At 38.5% G+C, this 13,138-nt stretch overlaps 1 protein-coding gene across 1 annotated transcript; it reads left to right on the top strand.

Annotated features, from left to right (window-relative positions):
• The first annotated feature begins 31 nt into the window (after window positions 1-31).
• Window positions 32-12,817, top strand: LOC113685103 (uncharacterized). The gene is made up of 14 exons (XM_027202572.2): window positions 32-586; window positions 1,595-1,932; window positions 2,412-2,561; window positions 3,045-3,138; window positions 4,182-5,137; window positions 5,601-6,053; window positions 6,397-6,606; window positions 7,264-7,667; window positions 8,603-8,777; window positions 9,107-9,326; window positions 9,567-9,760; window positions 10,031-10,160; window positions 10,596-10,845; window positions 11,366-12,817. The coding sequence occupies exons 1-14, from the start codon at window positions 292-294 to the stop codon at window positions 11,415-11,417; spliced, it is 3,921 nt and encodes a 1,306-aa protein (XP_027058373.2). The 5' UTR covers window positions 32-291; the 3' UTR covers window positions 11,418-12,817.
• Window positions 12,818-13,138: the final 321 nt, after the last annotated feature.

Genomic DNA, 13,138 nt, shown 5'->3' with positions numbered 1-13,138 from the left:
CATTTTTTGCAACCCTCTTGTGTTAGCGTGCGAGTCAGTCAGGTCCGTCATTCCAAGCGGTCTCTGTGTTATTCTACTGCGATAAAGAGACTGGGCAATTAGCTAACCCCTCCGAGGACGTTGTATAACCTTATTTATACTTTTTAACGAGCCAGTTCTGTTCCGTTTTCTCTCTGTACCATGGGATGAATACCTTGTAGCGTTGTTATGAACCTTTTTCTTGACTCAGAGAACCAGAACTGAACAGCTGTCGAAGGTACTCACAGAAAGTTGCATCAGCAAAGTCGAAGAATGTCGTGGGTTCTCGAGCTTGCTCAAACTGGTAGGCATTTGACCGGTTTGCCGGGAGCTTGGAGGTGCACTGGTCGAAACAACGAAGAGATGGTCGATAAGTTAGTGCATATGGGTGTTATAAGCAGCAAAGAAGTAGAGGAGGCTTTCCGAACGGTTCCTAGAGGGGCTTTCGTTCCCCCAGACTTACAGCTGGAAGCTTACATTGATTCGCCTCTTGTAGGGGACCCACACGTACATATGTCTGCACCACATATGTACGCTACTGTCCTAGAAGCCCTAGATTTGTCTCCAGGTGGGAAGTTTTGCAATCAGTTTTGTGTGTGCGTGAGTTTCTGTGCGAATTGATCCTTTCTTCATCGATTACGGCAGAATCACATAATTGTGTCCCGTTTGGACAATGGAGGTTAAGTCTAAAAGATATATTTTGATGACCAACTAACGCTTAAATAATTGAGATATTCTCGTCCTTTTGATATTCCGCTTTCAGTTTCGAAAGTCTAGCGATCGGCTGCGACAAAATTATGAGATGAATTTTTCGGCAGAATAGTTATTTTTCATGATTAGAACCCATTGTATCTGAGGTTAATTACAAACAGAATCTAACTTAGTCCTGGACCTTTTGTTTTTATGTACGTACAAGCACCAGTTTGATCAATATTTCCTGACAGGAATCAAAGCTGAACCATTGTGAATGCCCCAGTCTTTCTTATTTCACCTATGTATTTTTGATTACCTTTAAATAGTTTGCACTTCTTAATTTAAATGCTAGAAATGCGAATAATGACCAGCAGCCAGTGACATGTGATGCGTTTTTTCGACGGCATGGGTCTGTTTCTGTCAAGAGAAGGGTTAACTTACTACTCCTGTCTTTGAATTTGTAATGGCTCTGTTAGAAATAGATCACTGTAGATGCACAAATTGTATTTGAGTTGTGTTTTTGTAGAGCATAAAATCACTTCATGTATAAAATACATGATAGGTTTATATTGCCCCTCCCCCCCTCCCCTGGGCAATGGGTTCTGCAAACTGGTTTGTTTTGTCATTTTATGTGAAAACATTTGTATTACTGTAAGAATACAACCCAACAACTCTAGCCAGTGCTAAAATACAAATCTTTCTGTCTGCTTCATCTCACAATTAACCTCATGATTGCTAATAATGATCATGATAGTTCCCTGTAAGCACTAAATTAAACATTTCTCCAGTAATTTTTGATATTCCTGTAACTGTGTTCCCATGCATACTACCATTCTACATGATAAACAAATTTGCTTTAATTTTTATTTATGTTTTTCACCAGGTCTGTCATTCCTCAATATTGGTAGTGGTACTGGTTATTTCTCCTGCTTAGCTGGTTACATTCTACAAGCCCATGGTGTCAGTCATGGAATTGAAGTTCACGAGGATCTTGTACAATTTGCAAAGGAAAGAGTGGAGGAATATTTCCGCTTCTGTCCTTCTGTAGCATATGACATTTGTCCTCCCAAGTTTATTGCAGGAAACTGTTTTCGGTTGGATCCATCAGGGTGCTGCTATGACAGGGTTTATTGTGGGGCAGCTTGTCCGCCTAACAAAGTTCCTTTCATTTTGGGATTAACCAAAATTGGTGGCTTTGCTGTCCTTCCTTGTAGAGATCGGGTATGGCTTTTGTCTATTGACTAGCTATTGACTACAGACTGAGGGACTGAAAGACATGACAAAAAATTGAAAACAGAACAGAAACCACCACAAGAATTATGAACTGAAGCCAAACTGAGTTCTCAGCCGATTTATATAATTATATGCAATAACTTTGAAAATATAGCTGTTGATATAAAGGGATTGTGTTTCTTAAAATAGTATCAAATTTTGCAAGGTAATTTATTGTTACTATGACAATTGAAAGTAATTGTTCTAAAATAAGAGTGGTTTGATAGCTCAGTGTTTTATCATTGTACATTTTCACTTGGAATATGAAGGTCTGAAGTTCAGTTTCTCTTGATGAGTCTTCTCTTCTTTGTACTATGCTTTTGACAAGACAACCATACATCTTTCTTTATTTTATCACTAAGCTTGAATTGTACCATCTTTCCTTTTCTATTTATAACTTTGTTCTGTTTCAATTTTTTTTTCTTTAGTTACTAAAGATTGAAAGGATTTCTGACACAGGAGTAAAACAGACATGTATCAGTGAGGTATCTTTTGCTCCGCTAGTGATGATGGCTGATAGTGAGACTGATGCTCCCAAGCTTAACTTTCCAAAGGAAAATCCAAGAAATAAACCAAAGGTTTGTATAAGGAAAATTGCAGTATATTTTTTAATGCATGCTTCCATTTCTTAACCCTGTAACTCCACAAAAATAGGATTGTTAACTCTCCCCTCTATTTGCTACAATGTACCTTGTTAATTAGTTACTAGAAAGAGAAAATTATAAGATTCTAGGTAGATTTACAAGTATTCAAAACCATTAGTGATACAGAAAGTTGTGTAGTTAGCATTATTTTTTGTGAAATGATCATGTTGTAGAGGTGGTATTAACCCTTTCATTCTTAAGATCTCATTCATAATTCTCCTTATTGTTTGCCACACAATTCCTATGACGTTATTTCAGATAATTTTGTATTGGATCGACCAATATTGATATTTTTCCCTATTCTCATCACTTTTCTTCTTGATATTGTTGATAATGTAAGGAAAAATTCTGTCTTGGTAACTCATGGGAGTTAAATGGTTAATAACTGTTACTGACAATATCTCTGTGGAACAACAGGCTCGGAAGGTTTACCCACCAGCTGATGTACTTGTCAGTCGTGGACAGGCCAGAACGACTTTGGCCAGACTGAGGGCTCTTCAAGAAGCAAGTGGTAGGGGAGACTTGTACTTGCATTATAAAACCTAGCAAGAGTATATGAATTGAAGACAAAAATTTTCATTCCTAGTTCTAATGACAAAATGTGCTGAACAGTCTTAGTGGAATGTAACTGGTTTTTCTTGGAAGTATTCGCACTGATTTACCCATGTCAGAGGAAATATTTCCAAGAAGTACCAGTTACCTTCCAGTCAGATTCCTACACACATTATCTGAATAAAGTTCTATTTGAAGCTCTATAGGTTCAAAAGGTTATGTTTTTTTTTATCTATGTGTGACAATGCTCTTATTTCAAGGCCAAAACTTTTGCAGCACTCCTGTACTGCCATAGTTAAACAGTTAAAAATTCTTGCATATAACTTTTTTTACAAGAGTGTTTTGTGGAGTAGTGTTTAAATCATCAGCTTAATTCTACATGCATTTTGATTGGTTCTCAGTTATGGTCTACTGGAAGACAGACATGGGTAGAAGACATCATAATCAAAAACATTTTGTGTTGTTTTCATATAAAACAAATTTATTTCATTTTGCCTTGGGTCTGTACAATGATAGATCGCAAAAAGAAGTCAGAATGTACGACGCCTCTTCTTCTTTTTTGCGCATTTTGATGTCATCTGTAATCCATTACTGAATAGATGCAGGGTGACATGGAATAATATACTTGTTAACCTTTTTAACTCCCAAGATCAAATTATTAATTCTCCCGTCAAGTTGCCACACATTTCCTTGTAAAGTAGTTATGAGAATTTGGTGTTAGATCTGGATAACAACTTCTACCTGATGAGTTTCAATATTCTCATTATTTATTTGCTGGATAATTTAAGGATATTATAGGGAGAAGTTTCATGTTGATCACTTCTGCGAGTGAACAGTAGACATACTATAGGAAGTTGTAAGTTAAAACCAAGGACTTAAAAACTAAATGGAAAGTTTTGCCTTGTGCCAGTTGCGATTTTTTTTAATGACCCCACTGTGTGTTACAAACACTTCTGAAAGCAAACAAATCATTTCTGTATTATTACTTTGCTTAATTTTCAGAAAGCCTGCATACTTCCCAACCTCTTCCTGTACCATTCTGTTATGTTCCATGTCAACAACAGATCCAGCAATACTTCACTAAGAAATCAAAACAGAAAAAGCAGCCAAGTTCTGTTGTGACATCACCTGTTGATAGAAAGATTTGTTTCTTCGGCTCCCAAGAGGACACAAGAGTTTCAAGTCTGGATCAGACTGGCTGTGACAGTGTTTGGAGCCATCTGCAAGAGGACAAAATATGGCAGACTGTTTTAGAGTATTATTATAGCCTGTGTAATGTATCCAGTGACAAGAGATCACAAGCACTGAATGTTTATATTAAGAAACGAGTGAAACAGAAAAGTGAAAGGCAGGACAGCAAAAAGAGTTTGTCTTATGCTGAGATTGTTCATAAGCTTGGGATACCTACTGCAAACCCAACACATGCAAAAGTGTTGAAGGAAGAGTCTCTAAACACTATGGAGAACAGAACTGAGTTGTACAAAGTGCCATGTCCAACAACTTCTTCTGCTACAAATGGCTGCAAGTTTTTGCAAGGCAGTGGTTCAATGGAGTATTCATCTTCATGTGGTCTCTCTTCCAATTTGTCTCAGAATACTCTTCCTATGAATGAGACAACAGAAGAAAGTCAAAGTGATTTATGTCAAACAAGTTGCTGCAGCAAAATAGAACAGCCAAGAATGTCAGACAATGGTCATTTAGATGAAAACTTATCCTGTAAGTCTTGCTTAAAGCAAGATGTCACCAGTCAACCAACCTTATCAAATGAGAGTAGAACTCCACTTTTAAAACCTGAAAGGAAGATCCCACGGTATTCAAATGTTCTAATAGAAATGGAAAAAGCCCACATGACTAGATTATTGGCCTTGCCTTCAAGCAGCTGGAACATCAACAATGACCTTGTTCTTGTGCACTTTTTGTGTGAAGTTCATGAAAAAGTGAATCAGGGAAAATGCAAAGTAAGTTCATTGAAAAGGCTTTGCAAGACTTGAGTTCCTTCAATCATTTAATGTGATTGCTAGGGTGAGGACAGTGTTAAAAAGGACTGTAGCTGGTGACAATAACAAAGTCAAGAATCACTAAACCCTTTAACTCTCATGAGTGACCAAGGCATAATTTCTTCTTATAATATCAATACAATATCAACCAGATAAGTGATGAGAATAAAGAAAAATATCAATTTGGGGATAATAAGTTGATCCAATACTAAATTCTCTGAACTAACCTTATAAGAATTGTATCGTTGACAAGGAGATTGACAAATTTGATCTGGGAGTTAAAGGGTTAAATCCGTTGACAGCTTCCTGTTAATTTGTTAAAGCATCAGTCGGGTCCTTTTCAGGTTTAGTACAATAATCATGACTAACATGGTATGTGAACAGTTATTACACTTAGAATTAAACCCTTTATTTTATTCAACAGGGTTGGTTTAAAGTAGATGGTGTCATTTCCGAACTGTTTTCTAAGTCAAGTGTCATAAACCATCCACGACTATCCTGTTTCTCAACTGAGAGCTTAGCTTACCGAGCCATCGCTCTGTATAGAGTTGCTCAAATTCTAGACTCAGTACTGTATCTTGTTAGTGGGCCATCTGTTTTAAGAGACCAGAGTTTTTCTTCTAACAAATTCAAGCTGGAATCCTTTACGGATTCCTCCTTCATGTCATCATGGCTGTTTTTGGAGACAGATGGAACTCAAAGTCCCGTGTCAGAGGGGAAAGATAGTTCTTCAGACGCTGATACGAAGGAAAAGGTGTGTGATGGGCTGAATGAAAAGAAGAAGAAAAGTCAACAGGAGGTGAATCTTAAAAAGATCAATGCTTCACTTGCTTCCCTTGAAAAGTACAAGGAACAGCTAAAAGCAGTGAAGAAAAAGGTACAATTACCATGTTCATTTCTGATTGCTGTGGTATAAATTATAGTATTACTTAGAGAATACCTAACCCTTTAATTGCCAAGATCTGATTATTAATTCTCACTTCTATCTGCTACACATTTCCTTGAAAATTAGTTACGAAAATTATTGGTTGTTCAAGATAACGACTTCTTGTAATACTCCTTGCCGACGCAGCACCACGGTTTCTTTAGAAACGCAGCATCGTCATTCAATCATCGTATAGGTGCCCTATCACTTTTTCAAGCATCAGAGAAACGCAAAAAGAACGATCAGTTTTAGTTTCGTTTTTTTGACCTAAATTATTCGTTCGTTTGCTTGACAGATCCATTTTATAGAAGAACAAAAGCAACTTGTCCACAGCATCAGAGAGCAGGAGCTATCTTCTCAGGAAACATCTGTTGACTTGGATAGTGTCGATGTGAAGCTGCAGCGAAATGAACTGTTACTGAAACAGCAGAAACAAGAACACTACAGGAGTAACTTGCTGGCTTTGTTAAGGAAACTAAAAGAAGAGGAAAAACAATTGGCTAAGGTTTGGATTTAGTTTATCGCTTTAACTGATGATAACTACAATATAGCGTTTTGCAATTGAGTGACATCAGACTAAACCAATTAATCACGACGACCAATCAGAGCAAACGAAATATCACTAGGAGCCAATGAGAATAAAATGGGAAAACAACCTTGCTGTCTGAAGCGCGGAAAAATGAGAACGTCCAAGTTGGTTTATGATTTGCATCTGATTGGTTGAGAAAGTGGCGCGAGTTATCTGGACCAATCACAGAGCGAAGAAAAGCAAAACCAATTCAATCCCAGATCACTTTCGACACTCAATTGAAAATTGCTATTGAAAGAGTAACTCTGCTGGAGAGCTTTCCGATTGACTGTCTTAAAATAAAACCAAAATAATTACAAGGAAAACCGTCAAGCAAATCGCCTGAAGGGCAGGAAAACGCGCGCAACCAAGTAGCGATTGGTCTGATTGGTTGATAGAGTGGCCCAAGATTTACCGGATCAATCACAGAGAGAAGTAAAGGAAAACCGAGGCATTCTCTGATAATTTGCGACGCCCAATTGAAATTTGCTCTAAAGCAATCCTTGACGATCTAAGCCGCTAACAATTTGGTTTTTTGAATCATCTTGTTCTTCAGTTGTACCTTATGAGCCTCGTATTTCTATTTTATTGCAGAAGATAGAGTCTGCGTCAGAAGTTTCAAAAGAGGAGTTGATTGATGTTCCACAGACAAGTTCTTCCTCCTCGCTGCAATCAGATGCCAAACACCGGCAGCTACATGTGGAACCGTGTCAGAAATGGAGCGTTCGCCTGATGAATCAGGAAACTGACAGTAGTGATTCTGTCCGCTATGACTTACCATCCTTGTTACCAAAACTGCGGTTCCTGTTGCCTCTCTGTAATCAGCGATGGCGGCTGGTCCAAGAGCTGTTGCACACGACAGAACTATCCGCGCCTGATTACATGCCCGTGATATTGGTGGATAGGAGAGTGCCGCTGATCGAGCGTCATGCTGACTTAAGGAGCAGTGTTTTCCAACAGGTGTACCAAGAGCTGAGAGGCGAGAAGCTTCATTTTCGGTTAGTAACAACGTTTACGTCAAGAGAATTTGTTTGTTCTAATCTGGTTTATTTATCTGTTTTTCCCATTTGTTCTACTGATACAGTAAGACTTATCGTGACTCTCAAGGCGAGAAAGAGCTGGTTTGAATTTATCAGAATCGCATTACAACGCTGACACTAACTTTAAAAGCGTTTGAAAATAGAAAGCAGGCAAATTTTTGGGAAGGTGATTTAGTGTTAACAACTAAGTTGAAAACGTAAATTAGCTACCGTAAAGAGTTTGAAGGCTGACGTTTCGAGCGTTAGCCCTTCGTCAGATCGATGTCTTCCCAAATTTTTGGGAAGACAGGGACTGTGCTGCAGCTCCGAAATGTCTCTGCTTTCCTCTACCTAACGTTGACCAGCACGATTTTCATTTTATTCAAAAACGACTAAATCGTGCTAAAGAAAATAAAAGATGTATCTTTGAAAATAATTGTTACGTAGGCAAGTTGTAAAAATCAAGGTTTTGCGCGGCCTCAACCTTTAACCATTTGACTCCTAAGAGTGACTTGCATCATATTCCTCCTTACAATATCACACCTAAATCAAACAGCATGGTCATAGAAATATAGGAAATAATCCAAAATTAAAGAAGCTCTTGATTGTTAAACAAGTTCTCCTTGTCAACACCTTAGGGAATGTACAGAGAACAGTATAGAGAATATGTATACTGATGTTAGGGTGTAAAAAGTTGGCTTCTGGGTTGGAGGAAAGGGACGTCTAAACGCTGGTACTTAACAATTTGAGGGGAATGTATTGTATGCCTTCTTCTTTTAAGATAAAACATCTTTGAGCCAACTGACAAGTTTGACTCAGTTGCAGAGGGTCATTAATGCGGAAAAAAAATGCGAGGAAAAGATAATGTACCATAACTGTTTTTATAACCTTTATGTTGTTGCCATTCATTGCAGATGGAACAAATGGAAGTATGACCAGTGGTGGGAAGTGAAATTCGTCGGTGAAGGAATCATTGATCAAGGTGGAGGGTTCCGCGACTCTTTGGCTGAGCTGTCAGACGAATTGTGTCCACCTGAAGAACACATAACAGATGTGCTGCCATATTTGATCAGAACTCCTAATAATAAGGTACATAGAGTTAATTTGATACAGAGTTTTGTCAAGTCTTATTAGTTTAAAGCAGGAAAAGGAGCAAGTGTGTCCCCGACACAGGAACAATGATGTTTGCATTACGAGTCGACGCCAATCAGTGAGAGCGAAAAAGTAACAGCATGCTCAAAAGCTTTTTCTTGCCACATTTTGGCGTCGTCTGTGATCTATCAATGAACAGAAACACGGCAACACAGCATCTATTTGTTAGATTTACGGGGGTCTGCGAATATGGCTTTTTTCTGAGAGCCATTTTGAATGTAAGATTGAATTGTCATGATATGTTTTATATGTCTGTCTTTTCTCAGGAGAAGAGGGGAGATTTTCTCGACTGTTTCATACCCAATCCATCATGTGACTCTTTACACATGTTCCACTGGCTTGGGGTCCTCATGGGAGGTACGTTCCGCAGTGACGAAAGTCTCACTCTGGCGTTCCCGCCTTTTGTATGGAAACTAATCGTCGGTGAACACGTCACGTGGGCCAAGGACTACGTGGCTATTGATGAAGCCGCTGTTCAAATCACCGGTGAGACATGGAGATTTTTAGGGCTCGTTTCTACGGGCTTAAGAGAGGATAGGATATGAAGGGGGTGGGTTAGCATTTGGGCCTGTGGATAACAATTTCGTGACCTTGGTCAATTATAAGGAGATTGCCTTTCAACTAAAAGCAAAATAATAAAAAAAAATTATGAATGAACTTATGGAGAAATATTGGCACAGGCTTTTTTTCCAACGCTAATTGTGTTTTATTTTCTTAACATCGTAGATGAACTTGAAGTTCAGGACGAGGCCTCGTATCTAAATACGTACGGCAGCGAATGTACCTTCTCCACTGTAGTAAGTGACGGCCGACGTGTAGAATTGCTCCCTGGGGGAGAGGAGAGAGTGGTAAAGCCTGAAGAGAGACAGCAGTATGCAGCTTTAGTGAGAAGGGCGCGGATGACTGAGTTTACAAAACAGGTATAACGAGTTTACGTTGGGATTTTAAGACTTTGTGTAATCACACATCTCCAATACGAAGCAGAAAAGCACATCCCACCATCTCCACTCCTATTTTTCTTAATACCTGTTTGACTCATGTTAAATATTCTGGGGTAACATTTAAATACCAATCACAGAGAATGGTACGGCAAAGCCAATGCTATCCCGGGCTGTTTTAGACATCCGGTTAGGAATTGCTCTGTTAAGGTTGTGACATAATGTGATTCTTGTGGCGTTATTGGTTGACAGGTTCAAGCCATCAGGGAAGGTTTAATGTCAGTCATTCCTGAGTCTGTGCTTTCGCTCCTTACGTGGTCTAACTTGGAGAGGGGAGTTTGTGGAGACCGAGAAATTTCCCTTCCACAGCTGAAAACAGCGTGTAAGTATTACTTTTTTTAAATTTTTTGATTGATGTGAGCGCAGTTTTTCATACCTCAACGATCTTTGAAAAGTAGGAGATGAGCTAGAAGTATAATATATGGAGTCATCAAAAAAAACCACATTTCTTTGGTTTTGAAAACTGAGTCTAATATGTGTCCATTTAAAAATAGCAATACTGGCCTTGTCAATATGAGTAAAAAAGATGAAATTTCACTCGAACGTTTTACGATGTGCATAAATTATCAAGCATATAGATGATGAAAGCAGATTCCTTTTTCGGATTAAGAATGTTACCTCGAAATACAACACCAAATTCTCTTCACAAACTTGCAACGAAATGTTCTGGATCCATAAGGGAGAATTAGGTGCTACATCATCACGATCTCCCAGTGGGAGTTTAATTCAGGGTTAATTCAGCTGTTATCTTCACCAGGTAAATACGGTGATGACTTGAGTGAGTCATCAGAGTCAGTGAAGCACTTGCTTGCAGTTCTTACTCAGTTCACCTCTGAGGAGCGGAGTCGATTCCTTCGTTTCGTGACGGGACGTAAGAGGCCTCCTGCTCCTTTTACTGTGGCTAAAGCGGGTGGGGAAAAAGACAGCCTTCCCCATGCCTCTACCTGTGCCAGCACTCTGTTCCTTCCGGAGTACTCTTCTTCTGCTATCGCCAAGGAAAAGCTAAGGTGAGCAACAAGGGTTTCTAATGGGGCATCGATGGAGTAACGGTTACGTTATTTTATGACACCAGTTTTCTGATGGAGCGTGGCTTCCACACGTTTTAATGTGTTTCCTTGCAAAAGGGTTCCAAAAAAATCCCCAACTCTTCTCAAAAAGCTCATGACCTTATTTTCTTTTTTGACTTAAAAGGCTACCAACGTGGTTTTAATAGCTTTATGTGCCTGTGACTCCCTAACAATTTTAGTGATCCGTACTTACATCATTAAATTGCAATGAGGGTATGGAGACTCATCTTTCTGCTAAGTATTAGTAATAAAATCTGTTAATATGGTTTAGAGCCACCTTGATATTTTCATTCTCTAAGGTGGCTTTGAACCATATCCATAGATTTTGCAGAAAGGTCTCTACATCTGCAAGTTTTCAAACTTGGACGATCATTCCATACAACATGGTGGAAACATGGTCCAAGTGGCCCACAGCGTGATAATTATTTGATTTTTAATGTATGTTTTGTAATTCATTCAGCTATGCCATCTCCAATTGTGTGGCCATTGACACTGATACAAGCCCTTGGTGAACCCTCGAATTGCAAATGTGAAGGGGAAAAACAGAAATGTCGGGCAGTCTGCCCGAATATGAGAGCCACGTTTAATAGGTGTGAGGAGGTCCGACCGACTGCGTAGCTGTTGATATTTGAACAATGTTCGTTAGCGGAAGAAGGGGCTGTATTCGTAATGAAATTTTGTCAATGTGGTGTTACTTAAGAAGTTAAATTTACATTTTTCGACAAACAGTGCTTCAGGAGAGAGATAGATTTCGTCCCTCTAGCAGTAGTTGCTTGTACCTACTGCATAAGAGTGCGGAGCTGTAACATCTCTGATGAGCTGCCTGGTTGCTAAGCAATATTCAAAATGGCGGCCTCCATAGTTGGAGATGTTTGCATGATTGAAGATTACTTTCTAAACGTTAGGTTGCTCTTTGGAATCTCACAGCACAGTCGGCGACTAAAATTCACACATCCTTTTTAATGGCGGGTAAAAATCGTGTTTTCTGGAGTATACTAGTCTATTGAGAAGGGACAGTTTCTTTCAACATGGTTTTTCCTAGCTATGGTATTTAAGTAATCGACTCTCAAGAAATAGAAAAAAAATTAACAATTGTTTGAGTGAAGTCAGTTCCTCAAACTTTGCTCAATGTCATCCTATCTAATGGGAATCTTTTCATTCATGATAACGCATTGCCGCAGTATTATTCTCGAATAACTACTATTTGATTGGCACAGGAACGATGGGATCCTGTTAATGAATAGCATTATTTTATAGGTTTTTGTTTTTGGCGGTGTATTTTGGGGTAAGGAATTGAAGTGAAACACTTTTGTGAAAAAAGATAAACTCAGACTTTTCTTACAATTCTGTGCAAGAAATGATCAAGATTTCGAGAACTTCCTCAAATTTCTATACTTTATTGGATCTTAAAGGAGTTGCCACGCAATAACGATCCAGGCTAGAAATTCTTTTCACGTTTCCTTGAAATACTAGAGGCGCCTACAGTTCTTGATATTGACCCTATTTAAAAGGGAACTTGACTTAGAATACTTTCGAGAAGGAAGTTTTGATTCCCGAAGGTTTTCGCGCAATTTTTTCGAGACAATCAAAGACTTGTTAAATATTGAGACATTCATGTTTGGTTAGTGGTGTCTGTAGCATTTGCTGCTGGAAATTGTTATATGCACCTAAAAGAAATTCTACATTATTTATGCAATTTTGATCTATAGTCATTAAAATCAGCGTTTAGAACTGCAGGCTCACTCAAAACTAGCCATGTAAAATTTAAGTCAAATTAGTAATATTCGAAAGTTATAAGAAAAAAATATGTTTACAAGTACAAGGAATACAATGTTAAAGTGCTTAAATGTATTTTTGGTGCGCATGCAAAGGTACTGTCATTCAGGAAGCTTAATAAATACTTGACATATCAGCTTTCTCTTTGTTTATTTGATGCATATTTACAAGCTTCTTGTACCGGGTGGAGGGAGAAGAAATATTTTGTAAGAAGCAATAACAATAAAATAAAAGGAATTCTGTGAGTTTTTCCACCTCAACAACCGTCGTCGTATTGAGCTGTTGGAGGAGTAAATGGCGATCTATTCACAGATTATGTCATCTTTTACACCCCAAGGTCAGGGTCCATTATCTCTCCACATATCCTTTGGTGATGACAAGGAAAGTTCGTTTAGCAATCAAAGCTTCGTAGCTTTGCGATTGTTTTTTTTATTTTTTTGATCTGAACCCTCTGACC

The sequence above is a fragment of the Pocillopora damicornis genome, chromosome 12 (genome assembly GCF_964200805.1).
Source record: "Pocillopora damicornis chromosome 12, jaPocDami1.2, whole genome shotgun sequence".
In the NCBI taxonomy this organism is placed as follows: Eukaryota; Metazoa; Cnidaria; class Anthozoa; order Scleractinia; family Pocilloporidae; genus Pocillopora; species Pocillopora damicornis.
Note: the sequence above shows the minus strand (reverse complement) of the source record. Positions and strands in the feature narration are given on the sequence as shown.

Coding starts and splice junctions, on each gene's coding strand:
- LOC113685103 (XM_027202572.2), top strand. CDS start 292: ATGTCGTGGGTTCTCGAGCTTGCTCAAACTGGTAGGCATTTGACCGGT. Junction 6,054..6,396: donor TAAAAGCAGTGAAGAAAAAG/GTACAATTACCA, acceptor TTTGCTTGACAG/ATCCATTTTATAGAAGAACA. Junction 6,607..7,263: donor AGGAAAAACAATTGGCTAAG/GTTTGGATTTAG, acceptor ATTTTATTGCAG/AAGATAGAGTCTGCGTCAGA.